Source organism: Protopterus annectens, chromosome 11.part0 (genome assembly GCF_019279795.1).
Source record: "Protopterus annectens isolate FY-2018-M chromosome 11.part0, PAN1.0, whole genome shotgun sequence".
Classification (NCBI taxonomy): domain Eukaryota; kingdom Metazoa; phylum Chordata; order Ceratodontiformes; family Protopteridae; genus Protopterus; species Protopterus annectens.
The window spans coordinates 765,683,425-765,700,723 of NC_056745.1; the positions used below are offsets into that span (position 1 = coordinate 765,683,425).

At 37.9% G+C, this 17,299-nt stretch overlaps 1 protein-coding gene across 1 annotated transcript in view; it reads left to right on the forward strand.

Annotated features, from left to right (window-relative positions):
• OVCH1 (ovochymase 1) overlaps positions 1 to 17,299 on the forward strand; it is a 675,688-nt gene that overhangs the window by 152,901 nt on the left and 505,488 nt on the right. The window contains exon 4 of the mRNA XM_044087248.1: positions 15,694 to 15,835. Coding sequence (XP_043943183.1) covers positions 15,694 to 15,835 — 142 coding nt within the window. The remainder of the gene's footprint in view (positions 1 to 15,693; positions 15,836 to 17,299) is intronic.

Consider the following 17,299-nt stretch of genomic DNA (forward strand, 5'->3'; position numbering starts at 1 on the left):
ACTCATGCTTGTTTTCTTATAAGGTTTCGGTATTATTCCATAATCAAGTTTGGGTTTAATGTAATTAACAAAGAATGTGAAAAAAACAAAGAATGTGAATGTAAGATAAAAAGACACGTGTTGCTTTAAATATGTAATTGACATAAATTGATGGTAATGAAATTGAACCTGTGGGATGATTATTTAAATGGGGTAATGATGTGATGAAAATTATTCATTTGAAGGCAAAAGACCGAGGTACCAGAAGAATAAAATAAGAAAAAAATGTTTCCAGTTTGGTGGTGTGCCGTTTGGATACCTGCTCAATTTTGTTCGTCTTTTGTGGAGTTGGTTTGGAGTTCACATTATTATGCCTTTCAGTATACAGTCCTCCTGCCATTAGTATGTCACAGCCAGCAATGAGGTGTGCAACTGTTTCCAGTTCTGTTTAACAAAACCTACATTTGTCTTTTTCTCCCACATGTTCAATGGATTTTGTAAACTAACATGTACATAGCCTACTATCTTGGTCCATGAGGTTCTTCCAGAAGTTTTCTTTATTTGCAGCTATATGCATTTACCACATTTTTTGCCTTCTCATCTGGTACCTCACCTTATATTCTTTCTTTGTTTTTTGCACATTCAGTTGCTGCCTGATTTTTATCTACTTCTGGTTTGATTTCAATTCCTGCTTGATGCCAATATACTTCTGCCAGATTAAGCAGACAAGTCAGATTTGTTCTCCTCATGTTTCAAAACTTTCATTAAATTTGTGTCTTGAGGTCAGCAGATGTGTGGTGTCCCACGATTGCAGATTTGTATATGTAACCAATTTCATAGAGGCCCATCCCTCCTTAGGAATGGGGAATATATAATCTTGGTATGCACTGATTTTTTAGAAATCATTTGGTGAGCATGAAGCATCCTTGTTTTCCTATCTAATCTATCCAACAAGTTTTTGGGCCAGTCAAGCTTTCCAAAACTGTAAGGACAAGAAGAGGAAATTGGTTTATAGTATGGATTTTGTTCCGAGATGTGAATGCTGTTTTCAGGATTAATTTATGTCAACTTAAGTTTTATTCACATTTGTTCATGTTTTATTCTTGATCCTTCATCACTTCCCAAATATTTATACACACCCTTTTGCTCAAGTTCTTTTGCATCACATTCTTGTCCGAAACGGATGTTTTCCTAGTGCTGCAGTTTTCCTGCTTTATAGGTTGCTTTTGCACATTTATCAAGACTAAATGACATTCTTGTACCATCTGAAAAAGTTTTGACAACTTGCAGTTGTGCTTTCAGTTCCTCATCTGATGAGTTATACAGTTTTAAATCACTGACAGAGAAGATGAGTCTTTACACTTTGTTTTCTAGGAGCCAAATTATAGCCATGGCCTAATCTGTTAAGTAGACAGCTTAATGGGTTAAGGGTAAGGCAGAATAGCAGCAGTGATAGTCACCCTGAAATATCCCCCTTTGAATTTTTAGCCCTGGGATAATAATTTGTCCTTTATCATGGCTTAATTGCAGAGTAGTCTGCCACTATTTCATGGTCACTGTAATGTATCAATCAGTGTAAGGTGTATCTTATAAATTTTTAAGCACTCTTTTATCCATGAATGTGGGATATTCTCAAATGCTTTTTTTGTAGTCAGTTCATGCCATACTTAGATTCTTCCCCTTTTTACAGTTCTTCACTATGACTTTAACAACAAATGATCCTTTGTTCCATATGACTTTATTGCCCTTTTGTTCTACTGCCATAATTGAGTTTTCTTCTAAATGACCATAAACTCAGTCGGCATCAATTCCTGTGTATAGTTTATATGTCGTTGGAAGGAAAGTTATTGGCCTATAATTTTTAGGGTAGCTTGCAGGTAAACTCTTAACTAGGAGCATTGTTTTTCCTGTTGTCCAGGTTGGTGTCTGTTCGGGGTGCTCATATAAATAGTTTTTACTTATGGCTAAATCTTCACGGAGAGAGGTTAATACTTTTAGCCAAAAGTTAGGTACTGCATCTGGGCCTGGGGTTTTCCAGTAAGAGGTTTTCTTAACTTTGTTTCAAGCTGTCTGAGTTACTTCATCCCATTTCATATCCTGTACCTTTAAACAACTTATTCTTTCTTCTATCCATTTCGCATCTTTATGTTCCACAGGATCTTCATAGATACTTCTCCAAAATGTGTATATTTGTTTTCTTTTTTTGATGGTCTTTAATTCCTTTTATCTTGTTTTCCAGTTCTGTATAAAACTTTTTTTGGCATCAATAAATTGCTTATTTTGTACTTTTCCTTTATATTTTTCTGTGTATCTTCGAAGTTTTTCCACCTGTGCTGAGATTTTTAGTTTGCGATAGTGCATGATATGTCCTGATCTGTTCTAATACTGCACTTTGCTTTTATCATGACTGTTTTTTAGTATTTTTGTTGATCTGTTCTATCTTCTATATGCCTCTGTACTATAAGTTCTTTACTAAAGTGCTCTCGGGTCATTAAGACTAGTTCAGTCTCCTCCCTGTGCTTTATTTGGATCCAGTTTACATAGTTCTTTTTCAATATAATCTGATTTACTTACAGTATCTGAGGTTACCTGGATGTCACTAAAACAACTTATCACCCCCTTTGTGGAGCCAAACTGTTTTGCTTAAGATATTAGAAAAATCTATAATCAGAGAATAAATTTTAGAATCTACACACAGTTTATCAATTTGTATGTCTTTACTTCTTCCACATTTTATGTATCTATAAAATGGTTTCCTATTATGCTCAATATTTTTATATAAATTTTCTTCAAATATGTCTTGGTCTTGTCCCACACTATGCTTAATTTGTTTGTCTAGCTTGTTTATTTCAGTTTTCAAAGTTGTAGTTCGACCTCGTTTCCGTTTCCTATTTTTTTTTTGTGTCTCATCTTAATCAGTACCTTGTTCTTATGGAAATGTATCCCCCTAATGATGTACGCCTAGATCCTGATTTTTTTTTTTTGCACTCCATTTCTCTTTCAAAACTTTCCACATTCTTTCTGTAGTTATTCCACTGAAGGCATCACTCCAGTTTTACATCATGACAGTTTTGCTTCCATATAATCTGAAATTAATCTTCTACAAATTGGTTTAGATTTCAGTTTGGCAGAATTATCTAGCAACAAATTAACCTTTATAACCCCATGATCACTCCACCTCAGTGGTTGTAAAACATGACATGAAGTAACAGTAATTTCTTTAAGAATACAAATATTGTCTAGTATGTTCTATTCCCTGGAAGTTTTTTGCAATCTGAAGCAACTGTTCCTGAACAGATGATGTAAATAAGTTCCTTATTAACATTGTTGGATCAATATTATTATAGTCAAATTGCCAGACACTATTCTTCCCTCCTGTGTTTCATGCAAGAAATGTATGAATTCCTCTAGGTCATCAGCACTTGACTTTGGTGGTCTATACAATCCCAATAATTATGTTGCAGGGCTCTTTGTCACAGTTACAAAATCGGTAGTATTGGTGTTCCACCTAATTTTTTTGTTAGAATGTCTGTTATAGTTATAACATTTAAGAACTGTTTTTCAGTTATTTTTCTTTAACCATGTTTCACAAACAATGATAATTTTATGAGAACGTAACAAATTTTACAATAAAAAAAAAACTATTAATGTTCCTAGCATTAACAACCATCAGAAATTCATCAATTGATAAATGTTCGACCAGGCAAAAATCAAGGTTTGTATTTGTCAAATATAGTAACATATCTGCTGTAAAATTCTCTTCCCTGATTTTTACAAATGCCAGCTCGATGCCCAACCTTCAACGAAGGCATGCCCATTTATGCACTCATGTCTTTTGAACGCTACCCAACTGCGGGCAGGACATGCAGACTCCACACAGAGGGCACTCCCAAGCCAAGCTGAGAATCGAACGGGAGAACCTCTTGCTGTGAGGTAACAGCGCTACCACCGCTGTTTTCTGCTGGTATTATTCACAAGTGTAGATAATTTCCTCTGGCTAAGATATGAAAAAATTAGGATAAAAAAGTTTCTTACTCATATATGTTTGTGTGCATTTTTGTTAAAAGCAGTGCAATATTTCCAATTTATGTTTCTTAATGGTTATTTTCTGACAGCATCTCCTACCTGTTCCATATTTTTCTAAAGAAGTCTAGTGTCTTGTGAGAAAATGTACATGCTATTATGTAAATGTATGACTGAGCCTTGGGGACGTAGTTATTGTAGAACTATGACTGTTTAGCTTTAAAGGTATCCATCCAGGAAAACAATGTTCTGCATTTTTTGTTGCAAGAGAAAGGCATGGAGTTCAACTTGTTAGAGAGTACCGAACATTCCTGAGGTGATACATTCAGAGGCACCATTAGTGTCAGTTGTGGAAGGAGGGTAATTAATCTATTGATAAGTGTACTTCTAAAAGCTTTGGGTAGCCTGGAAACCTTCACAGATAATCAGTTTGAGGAAGACCACATTCTTGCAGGTATTGTTAACCTTGCAAACAATTTTCAAGGGACCATTCTAAGGTACAGTGAACTAGTGCCATTAATAATTATCTATGTACATGTGTCTGTATAATAGTTCTGTGGTACTGGAATATCTTCATTTTTATTTCTGTATGTCAAGCATGGCCTAATGCATTGTAATTTGTATGAATGCAAACATAATGAATAATATACAGTTCAAAAGTGTGTACCACCGCCCCATCCAGGACTCTGGGTGATGCCTTTGTGTAAGCAGGCATTGCAGAAGTTGAGGAAAGTTCTGGAAATCCCCAAATAATACATTTCCAGTAGCATTTTACATGATGGTACAACAGTAATGCTAATGCATTTAAAAAATTCATGTTTACCAATAAGTAATGCATTCAAGTTTATGAACCTATTTAATATGGTGCAGTAAGGTTTATGAACCTGTTTAATACAGCACAGTTATTACCATTATTCATAGGATCATAGAAAGTTACTAGGCTATTGGTCCTGAGGCCCTTACAAGCCAAGCCAAGAATTTAGCCCAAGTTCCAACAAGTCATCACCCTATGCCATTGTCCAACAGGGACATAGGTGGAATCCCAGGGGTATATTTTCTGTTCCTCATCCAGTTATCCAGGTTGCACTTAAAAAGGTTTGAAGAACTCTGCGTTACATTGAGAGAGAGTCTATTCCACAGAAGGGGGAGTCTCTGGGACACAAATCTGTCCCGCCAAAAAGTCCTATTGATGTCACAAACCAGGTTGAGGTCTCACGTGTGCATTACTCTAGTGGAGCTTGACTTATATGCAGCAGTTCCATCAGGGTGGGGTCTGAGATTGCTTTGTATGCCAAACAGAGGTCACCTCTGAGGAGTCTGTAAGAGACTGAGTAGAGGGACTGGGATTTTAGCCTATCTGTGTAGGGTAGATTTTTGAGGTCCTGGACACTTTGGGGGAGGAATCTCTGTGGTCTCTCCAGCTGCTGCATGTGCTTTGTGAGGTACATGCTGAAAGGGACATTGTATTCAATAATTTCTCTTTTTAAGAGAAGAAGGATGACCACTTTATCCCTGGATGAGATACCCTTACTAATGAGGTGGGCCATGTAGAAAGCTTTCCATACAGCGGAGGCAATATGGTGGTCAAAAGTCCGTTTGCTATCAACCTGGGTTCCCAAGTCCCTCACAGCTGATTGCATGCTTAGTGCCTTATTTTCAATGTGATAATTTGTGGGGACGTCATTCTCCCCAAAAGGGATGATGCATTTTTTTGACATTCAGTTTGAGGCCATGTTTCTGGCATCAGTCATTTGTTTGGGTGAGACCCTCTTGGAAGATGTCCATATCACTAGGGGAATTGATGACAGCACCCAGCTTGCAGTCCTCTGCAAACTTGGTCAGCCATAGCCCACTAGATTTGGCCTGCACCTCTGAGAAGTACATCCCAAACAGCAGAGGCCCCAAGACCAATTCCTGTGTTATACTGCTTGTTATGGGTCTACTGCTTGAGGTGGCTTCCCCTATTTTGACTAGGTGGGTTCTATCGGTGAGCTAGTTTGCTACCCATCTGGTAACATATGGATTAATGCCTAGTTGAGAGAGTTTATGTATTATACCCGAGTGGAGAATAGTATTGAAGGCCTTGGCCAAGTCGAGGTAGGCATTGTGCACCATCTTCCCCTTGTCTGTGGTCTTGGTGACTGTCTCAGAGAAGTTAACCAGATTTAACAGGCATGACCTCCCCCTTGACAAAACTAAACTATGTGGGATCAAGTTTCTGGAGGTTGCCAATGTTCTTCTTATTGAGGTCCATGATCCGCTCCATGGCCTTACAGATCAGGGTAGTTAGGCTGATGGCTCTCTAATTTCCTGGATCAGTGGACGTTCCACCTTTGTGCAAAGGGATGGCAGTAGCTGTCCTCCACTTAGCTGGGATGAAGCCCAGTACTCAGGCTTTGATTGAATGGGGTGATATTTTCACCTCTTCTGGGGGTGTCAACCAACTGGTCCAAGGCATTTGAATTGACAAAATCAAGGAATCCCTGGGCATTTGTGTTTTGGCATGAGTATTTCTTCCAATCTATGGTTAGTCGCCTAGGATCAGGGTAAAGGTTTGAATCTTGATAAGTTCGAAGGTGGAGTGGGCATCTTGAGTCAGAGTTGGAGGCCTGTAGCTAGCTATGATTTGAATAGGTGTCTTGTCAATTGTTAACTGCACCTGGAGTATTTGCTGTGCATCATACTGTTTAACAGCCTGGAGATGTGTGTGTGTATATATATATATATATATATATATATAGAGATATATTGCAACTCCACCTACTTTTGTTTTGTTTCCCATGGCTTGGGGTCTGAATGAATGATAGGATGAGTAATCTGGTATGGTTGGGGTGCTCTCCACAGCTTTGAACCAGGTTTCTGTGACTGCACAAATGTCAGCTTCTTCCAGGGTTAAGAATGCTTGCAGTGAGTGCAGTTTCTTGTTTAGACTCAGCGTTTAGCAGCGTAACCTTTAATTTATGTTTTGATGAAATTTTCATGTTTTGACCTCATGGCATTGCCTAAAAAAGGGACTATGGGGGAGGCAAGCACCTGTGCCAGGAGCCTGAAGCCCAAGGGGGATCCAATGCAGGCCATCTCTGGCAAAGCATTGCGACTTGTCAGTCATGTCATCCCAGGTGGTCAGTTACTGGATCCGCTTTGAATGACACCAGAAGCTATGCCAGTTGTTAAAGTCAGTCATTTTCTGTCTATATTGAGGCATCATTCTGGGTGACAGTAGAATGCTGCTTTAGGCTAGGGAGCTCCATCATGTCTCTCTTCATATAGTCCAGCGAGGTATTTCTCAAGTCATTCACTCCAACATGGACTATGACAGAGTCATAGCAGTATCTTTTAAGAGACTTGAGTGCATTGGTGATGTGGCGGATTCTGGCACCCAACAAACCTCTGTGCCTTTCTCCTTATCCAGCCTGATGAAGGGCACATCTGTGTGTCTCACAATGGTGTCTCCTATGACTAATATGTTGGGGTTTTGTTTAGGCCGTAGTAGCTGTGCGAAACAGGTGTGTGGACTGTGTGTGGTGTGGTAGGCAGTAGAGTTTGTGTGCATTTATGCCTCGGAGGTCTCTCTTGTATGGGTATGCTTTTGTTGAGGGCCTCCGCATATGTGGGAGTGTGTTGTGTAGGTGTGGGTGGTATTTGTGGTGTGGTGCTTATGTTGCCAACCATCTCAGTGCCAGATATACTATTTTGTGGGGGAGAGAGCAATGACACTAGGTGCTTGATGTATTTGCATCTTTCACAAATTGTGTTCCTAGGTGGTGGTGGTGGTGGTAGAGGGTTGTCCATGTACATGAGGCAGTTGCTACACTGTCTCAGGATGCCCATATTGACCAGACTGGCAGGAACAAAATGTAGGAAATTGTCCGTCTATATTTGTCAGAAACTGAAAGAGCTAAGAGGGTAAAGGGAGGAAGGTCTACAAGTAGTACTACTAGATAATACAAGTGCTACTAAGGGAAAACTTTTAGCTGGAATACTTCAGAAAGGGTTAAAAATGCAAGCAGCTAAAGCTCTGGATGCTGCAGATTTATATCTAGATTATGCTACTCAATTTTAAGGTTAAGAATTCAGTAAGAAAAAACTCACAATGAAGCACAGATTAATCACTTATCAAAAGAATAGAAATCGCAGTATGAAAAAAATACAGTTAAACAGCAATGAAATGCAGTAAGATGCAGTTAAACAGTAATGAATTGCAGTAGATAGCAATGAAATATAGTTAATCAGTAGATTGCTTTGAAACAGTAACTCACAAATCACAACAGTAACGCAGCACAAATAAAGCAGCGATTCAGTAGAATGCTGTCATCAATTTAGTGAGGCTACCAACAAGCAGTAATAAATACGGCAAACTAAATGCAGTTGAACTCCTAAGCACAAGCAGCAAAATGAAGTAGAAAGAGGTACAGTTTTTGTTTTTTTAGTACAAAGTGAAGAGAGAGAAGATAATGAGATAATTCAAGGTTCAGAAGCTAAAGGGGTGGGGCTTTACTAAATTCTCACTATAAACAGTAGAATGAGCTGATGTTATGTGACTGGGGGAGTGTCCAATATCAGCTTTATATGAGAGGCGGGCAACTCAAACCTACCAAGACTTAAGACCACCACAACAGCTAGGTGGGTGGTTGGGACAAAAAAAAGTTGCACAGATTACAGATGTACAGTAAAACATAAGTGCAGAAAACAGTTGAAAATAAGCACTCATCTTTTTCCAATATCACAACAGAGCAAATGGCAGAAGGCCTCTCACTGCAGCTTTGAACAGCTTGAGCAAATAAGTACAGCTGCTTTAAAACACTGGCTAAAATTGACTGAACTGCAGTGTATAACAAATATAGCAGATATAAGTTTCTTTCAAAATTACTTCAAATATGATTTTGTGATGGCAGCAATACCCATTTTGCATCATTTATGACACAATGCGTTTTTAATGTCGTGCCTAATGCATGAAAACTGTCTACAGCAGTGGGGAAATGGCAAATTCCCCATATCCCCCCCATACAGTGATCTTACTCAGAAAAAAAAGGTGGTACATGAAATTGACTGATTTTTGATCATCAGTATCGGCTTTTGTTTATAACATGTATATGTACATGTACCCACCCATACACAGTGTAGATGTTTTCACACTGGTGTACAGATACAAAAATATCCAGAAACAAATCCAGCAGTCGAAATGCCTTGAAAAGGATGTTTTATTAGGTCAATAGCTTTTAAAACACACAAGCTGGTTTCACTAATTAAGCTTCATCAGTGTAATCTGAATATCATGACCCATAGTTGTGGACTAAATACCACCTCTTTGCCTATGTAGCCCTGTGCGTGTCCTCTTACTTGTTGGAGTAGAGCTTTAACATAACTGCTATGAAAACCACTCTTAGTCTGTGAACACTTTAAGAGTTTATTGCATAAGCCTGCCAGAGGGGTTGCCATTGTACTGCCTTCAGCTGGCCACAATCACAGTAGTCACTGGTGAGAGAAATGATGATGGGAGCTCACTGTCCATGTTGGTGACTGGCTGTGGCACTTGTTCACCAGACTCACCCATGATCATGGTTGTAGAATGAAGCAGGCACCAAACATCCTGAATGCATTTGCAGGCTCATACTTAGGACCCCCCAACTTGTTTAGGCAATGGAAACGTGCTTTGAGCAGAACAAACACTCTCGCAGTGACTTTGTGTCTGGGACAGGACAATGTTGAAGTGCTTCTCAGCAGCTCCCTGAAGATTATGGACTGGTTTTAATAAGCTAAGGTTTGATTGGGTATCCTCTGTCATTTGGGAAGCAGAACAGGGAGGGAATAGATAAGGTGGAGGGTAAATGTTCAGTATTGCATATGCCACTCTATAGCCAAATAAATGACTTGGCATTGATAGTTTGCACTTGCCAACTTGGTGAGCATGAGGAATACTACCATGCACAGAAAAAGAGGTACAGTAAGGTTGTGTGCTAACTATGGGAACTGTTGGCATTGCAAGGATGCTGGGCTAATATTGTATTACACCCCAATGCTTCACATACTATGAGGCAGTTGAAAGAATGGTAGCCCAACCTTTTTGTGTGCCACTCCACCCCCATAGTCTAGATTGGCCTCATAATGCAGTTTCAGTCTATCACACCAAGCACCTCAAAAAAGCATGCAGTTGCATAAAAGCATGTGTAGCAATGGGATCACTACGGAAAAAAGAAATTCCACAATCTCAACTCTGAATCCCGAGGACCAGAATCTCGAGATTGTGGAATCTCGAAACTTTAAAAAAAAAAAAAAAATTAAAACATGCAACAAACTATTCTAACCTGTATTATGGGGGGGGGAAGCCCCTCTGCACCCCCCACACCACCTGCAACTTAAATATACCAACTCTGAGATCGCACTACAGTGGAGTGAATGGCAAAGTTCCCATTCCGCACTGTATGACAATCCCCATTCACAATGTTTGAAATTCTGGTCCTCAGGATTCAGAATTTCGGGATTGCAGAATTTCAGTATTCCGTAGTAATCCCATAGTAATCATTTAGTCTTGAGGTGACACTGTGGAAATAGATGTACTGATCTATATGTGCCAAGAGTGTGTAATGTGTGTAGAGAAACTATTGAAGTATCCTTGAGGGAGAAATCTGTTAATCATCATTACCCCAGTTTATCTGTGAAAGGTCCTCTTGGCATGTACAATGCAAGCTATACATGCATACATTGGTATCCCCAAGTATATGAAAGCTACTCATACCCCCGATCTCCATCTGTGGGCCATATAAACTCACCAAAGTGTACACTATGTTCCTGTCAACTCCAAATCTGTCCAAGATTGTGATTGGCAAAATTCACATGAGTTATCCTTTACTTGTATCTTTTGGCCATCAAGCACTGCTAGACACACCATGTTTTTGTGCAGAAGACATAAACACCTCAGAAGGGGGGGGGGCAGCAAATGCAATTATCTTTGTAGATTGCAAAGTGGGTAGAAAAGACATGACTTGACTTTTTTCATAAGCCCTCATGCCTATGCACAGATGGTGAATCAAAGGCAGGAAGAGAGCTCCTTTAATTACATAAGCTACCTAGAGATTTTTCCCACAGTCCCCATTTTTACATCTCAGTTTTATCTCATTTGCATAAGACTTTCTCAAACTACATTGAACAGTTGTACAGCTGCTGTCTATGAAATGCACTTTAGTTGCTCTCTGGAGCAGTTTGTGCAAAGACCTACTGTACCTAAAAGTAACAACTATGAATACAGCCTTAGTCTGAAACACGTTTTTAAATAGTTCAAGTTTTTATTTCTTTGGAGAAGGTGATTACAATTTTTGTGTGTTTAGCCCCATTCAGAAATTCATTTTGTTTGTTTAGAGATGAAATTGGAAAAGTTTAACAAATAAGCAATCCTCTTAAAAGGAAGATAAATATAGTATGGGAGACAAATCTGAAATAAGATTGTCATATTGGACTGAAAATTTGTTGTAAGATTGTTTTATTTAGAGTATATTGAAGTTGTGTAGCTTTGCATAAATAACACTTCATGAGGAATTATAATAGGATGTTTTGTTTCCTGTAAGATTTGTTATGTTAGGGAAATTTGCTTTTGTTTTGTAGATGCTTTTGATCTCTCTCTGAAGTTATCTTGTGAATCTGGGTTGACTGAGGTCTTTGAATTTAATGGCTGTTTAAATTTCAGTTTATGTGTAGTAGCATTCATACTTTTAGCTGGAAGGGCAATATGTGACTTAATGTGTTCCCATTTAGGAAAAGTGCCATTTTTGATTTCCATGTTAACCTGGTTTCATATTTTTCATTGCAGTGGTCTTTGCTTGGCTCTGTATGACATTGTGCATCACTGAGGTGCAACGAATGTGCAGCAAGTCAATTTTTCTAGCAATTTTTGTTTTCTTGGATCTGTCACTTTTTGAAATTAGAAACTGACCCAAAGTCTAAGATAAGTGCTCCTCATTCATTCTCCATGTGCTGCTCCCTCTCTTTTTTTTTTTCTTGCTGTTACTGCTATTGAACATTTGTCGAGACATTGTTCAGTAGAAAAAGTGACACACAAAGATTTTTCTTGCATGGCTTTTTTTTAACGTTTTGCATGTGTGACTCTATTTTATCTCTGATTAGAAGATTGCAGAATATCCTCTACCGGGAATTGCAACAAAAAAGAAATCTTAATTTTAAGAATATTTACAGGGCAACATTGTAGCAATTTATTAATGTTGTTGTTGTGTCTTTCGGCTTTTCCCTGCTAGGGGTCGCCACAGCGGAACTCCGGTCCGCTAATGATTGGCAGTAGATTTTTACGTGCTGGCTTGCCGGGCCTAATGCACAACCTTCAACGAAGGAACGCCCATTCATGCATGTCGCCACACAGTAGATGCTCTGAGAATCGAACGGGCAACGTCTAACTGTAAGGCGACAACGCTACCGCAGCACCATCACCGCAGTTTAAAATAATTTGTTTTTAGAGGATAGTTAATTGTCATTGAGTTAGGAAAAATGCAGAAGCTGTTACCCTAGCAAGGGGTTGTCAGATCTTCAGTACAAGTTTTCTTCAAATAAATGAGTGAACACAGTTGCCAGCCTGTCTGTTCTGTTAGGGGCCTCAGCTTGTCAATTCCTTTTCATAATTCCAAGTTATAATGTATTTTATGTTATACGATACATTTAAAAATGCTATAATGTAGCAATGGAAAAGAAGTGTAAACTTACTGCAGGACTAAATGTAGCACTGCGGAAGAAACTGAAAAATCGTTTACTACTACAGTCAATAAATATAACTAATGGGGTTACTTGTTATAGACATTCAGAAGAAGATTGCATGAAACCATTTAATCTTAAGGTACTACTTTTTTTAAATAGTGCTATTATAAAAATATATCTAACTCTGAGTGGCTATGCTGAAACAAAAAGCTCATTATGAGTTTTAATTGTAGACATTGGTGAGGAAGCCTGAAAAATGATCAGTGAAATAGTCTAGTCTGAAAAATAGAATGCTGTCATTTTCAAAATGCTTCAAGAAGCCATTTTTTTCTTTTTTTTTTTACATTTATATGTCCGCCATTGTCTCATTCATTTCTCTCTACAGGTAAGACAGTGTGCGAATACACCAACTCTGGCACTGCAAAGTAGTTTTTTTTCTAATTTGGAAAAAACAGGAAAACTAGTGGTCTTAAACTCGCTGATGAGCTCAGTCCCAGTAATTCCCAAAAATCATGAAAATTGTGTAGTGTTCCAAAGCAATAAGCCTTTATTTGTCACAGACAGCCTACCCTCAGTAACAAAAATCAGAAATATTTTCGTGTTCTTCAGATCCATAAAACCATATAAGACTAAAACTTTAAATATACATACAACTCTTCAGTTTAAAAGGTCGTTTGACTCACATCCGTTAAAACATCTACTAGCGTATTATGCAGCAGTGCTGCTTGAAACATAACTTTTAAAGTGCTAAGTCCTGTTAAAAAAGCAACGAACATCAACATTTCCTTTGGTACTAAATACAAACATATCTAAAATAGTAGTGTTTAAAACTTGAAAAAATACAGTATATTTAAATGTATAGTATTACACTCGTACCTTATTTTTTACTTCACTATTTTGTGTGGCTTTTCTACCAGTTTTCATTGAGTAAGCATGTTTTTTGGGCTGTAAACATGAAAACTGTCATGACAGTTTTTTTTTAAATTGCAGAGCACTCATTTTTTTGACATTTTTTCTGAGCTGTAAATTTTTTTTCTAACGTTTTTTTCTCTATTATAAATAACTTATTAGATATAAATTTACAGTAAACTCTCAGTTAACTGGCACCCACTGGAATTGGTAGATGCTGGTTAACTATAGTTTCTGGTTACATGAGTTACTATTAAAAATAGGCCTTACTAATACTTTACCCTATACTATTTGTTTGGTTTGACTTGTTCTTGGGCTGGGGAGAGAGGGAATTTATTCCCATCTTCCTTTTTAAAACTCTAAAAACATAAGGTATGTTTTTGCAGGGGGGAAACAGTGCAATACATGAAAATTGTACTGCATTTCTTCGAATTTTTATTTCTTTTTTTTGTGCCGGTTGCTTGAGTTTCGGTTAACTTAGAGTTTACTGTACATTTATAGCGATCTCATTAGATTGCTGTGTGTTTAATCTTGTATCAATCTAGTTAACTCTTTTTACTTATCTACCTATGTATATGATTTTAGTTCTCGTCACAGACCTGATGAAGGCTTTATTGCATTAGTTAGCCAAAAATTATTTTAGTTAAAAGTTAGTCTTTTTGTGCATTTCTTAATGCATGATTTGGGAATGTGGGTTGCAAATAGTGTTTACCTTAACTAGGATTTAGTTTGACCTAATCAGCAGTAGTGTGTAGGGGAGGGGACTTGCTGTTCTAAAATGCAGTTTTTACAGCCCTTTTTAAATTGCTTGCCTTGAACAGGCTGGTTTAAAATTAAACAATAAGTATATTTTCCACACCTCCTAAGTGTACAAAAGCTGATATGTTTAACATTGTAAAATATTAAATTTTTTGTTAACTGAAGATTGTTTGTCTGTGACAAATAAAGGCTTGTTGCTTTGGAACACTACAGTTTTTTTATGATTTTTTTTGGGGAATTATTGTGACTGAGCTCATCAACAAAGTTTTAAGACCACTAGTGTCTCGTTTAATTTTTTCCTCAACACATGTGGTGGTGAGGTTGGAACTAGACAGATTCCTATGCTTGCTCAGTTTTTATTTTCCTTAATCTAGAGTTCACAGGAAATGCAGGGCAATGGAGTCTTGCGAATTTTCATGCATTGTCAGTACCCTTAGACCATGTCTTCTTTTTCAAGAGCTAGGCTAGTCGAGCCAGGAGTGAATTTGTGAATGTCCACCAGTCATAGAGTTCCTGTCCGAAGGAAGAAAATGCATCTCACTGCTTCATTTGTAACAAGAGTCTATTCCAGTGCTGTGGAAGGTACTTTATTTCCAAAGGGAGTCTCTTCTGGACTGGGGACTGTGCTGCTTAATGAACCTGTTGGTCTACCTTGTTTTATTTATTTGCCAAAGAAAATATTGATCCTTAGTTCTAGTATTTGTGGAACAGTTTGATTTTGAAGACCTGAAATCCAAAACTACTAGGTCCCTTAATAGCATGAAAGGCAAGGCGTAGATGATCTTCTCCATCGGAATTCAGGAACAAGATATTGAATAGAGACTGTGCTTCCAGTCTCTTTCTGGTAGTTTAAAGTCAGTAATCTTAGTTGGGAGCCACTGTTTTTTTTTTTCTAGTTTGTCAAGTGAGGTACATACCAAAGTGATCATTGTTCCATCCCCACAACTGTAGTCACCTGAAGTACTTGTGACTTGCCTTGACTTAAATTTTTTTTCTGTTTTTATAATTTGTGAAGTTAATCATAACCTTATGCAACATTCTGCTTCTGTCTTTCTCTCTCATAAAATATTTCCTTTTTTGCAGGGCAAGTATATTTTTTGTTAATTGGATTCTCACAAATAAGGTTGCTGTTTTGGCTTCACCCACATTAAAGGACAAGATGCATTTCTGTTATTTATGCATGCATGTACTGTTTGTATTATGACATTGTTACTGAACTGGAATAACTAATCGCCTGATGTTTACTGAATTAAGGCAAATGAAAAAGTATAGAAGAAGGTGTACATTTGATGCAGTGCTGCATGTATATATATTTTTTCTCTTTAGAAATTGAAAAGAGAGACTCTACAAACATACTTGTTGTTAGCACACCTGAATTACTGAAACGTTGTGCCGGTGTTAAACTGACTAAAGCTCGAGGAGAGATCAAATCACCAGGATACCCTAGGAAGTATCCTAATAATGCCAGGTCAGAGAACATGCACCAATTTTCTTAAATATTTAATATGTGATGCATTTTACCTAATAACTTTTTTTTTTTGGCCAGCAATGCTAGAGTACTGAAGCTGTGTATTGTATATTTTAGCTGTAAATTGACCGTTGAATATCCAATATGCTTTAGTCTGTGGACATGCATTTTGGTTTTGCAAATTCTTCAGTTCGGGAAACAAAGTATGAGTTTTGTAATTGTCGTAAAATGCTTTTTAAGGAAAATTCAAAATGCCAGTAAAAGACAAGTAGTTTAGTTATGTTTTGTTGCTTTACACAACACTGTTTGAAATGTTTTTTTAATTGTTTGATCATCTAGTAATTTTGTTTGCTGACAAAATGTCTCTATTGTGCAAAGACCTTTCATGATAATGGCAGTATTGAGCTCAAAGCCCACTAAGTAATCTAGTCTCAACAGTGCCTCCTAATAAAAGAAAAATAGAAAAACAGTGCCTCCTAATAAATAAGTTGTGGAAAAATCCAGATTTTTGTGTAACAGTGCTGTACATTGTTCCTAGTACTTAGATGCTGCCTCCTGTCAAAAAAGCATTGCCTAGCGTACTTGGTATTACAGCAGCGTGCATGTTGCCACTTTAGGACTGCCTCCTGTCATCCTTTTAAAGCATTGCCTAGCGTACTTGGTATTATAGCAGCGTGCATGTTGCCACTTTAGGACTAAGTGGGCGTGGGATGAAGTATTAATCTAGCACAAAATCACCACTTGTATGTATAGTCTGCATTTAACAATTGGATTAACATGAAGTATCTCTGAACATCACTGTAGCATCTGATAGTCTAAATAAGAGCCACGGCTTACCTTTGAAATGTTGAAAATCAACCTACCGAATGGCCCTTTGTGCGAACCGGAATGACGAAAATTGTCAGTCCGATCTGCACCGAAGTTCAAAAATCAGCAAATCAAAAACCAGATTCGCTGATTTTCAAACTTTAATTCAAAAAACATAGAGTAATGTAGGGGGGCAAGCCCCCCACACCACCTCTACTTTATTATTCTAACTCCGAGGTTGCACTACAGTGGGGAAAGGGTCCACTTCCCGATCCCCACTATAGTGCATCGCGCACCAAAAATGGTGAATCTGCAATGAGTGAACGTTACTGTGCATTCGCTCATTGCACATTCAATGCATTTTTTTTGGCCTTCCAAGAACTTGAAAAAGTCCTTTCGGACTTTTGAAATTCACACATGTGCATTACGCACATGTAAAGGTAAACCAAGAGCCACTTCCCTCAGGCATAGCATATATTAAACACACAGAATATAATGCAGGTATTGATGTATTGTACAGATCAGCTTAAACACAAGTAATGTCCACACACATTGCAACTAATACAGTAATACTGAAGATGCAAAAACTAAACGGCTGCAGGTACACTGAGGTGCCCAAAACACACAACAACAGCAAAAGTAAATTAAGGCACCAAA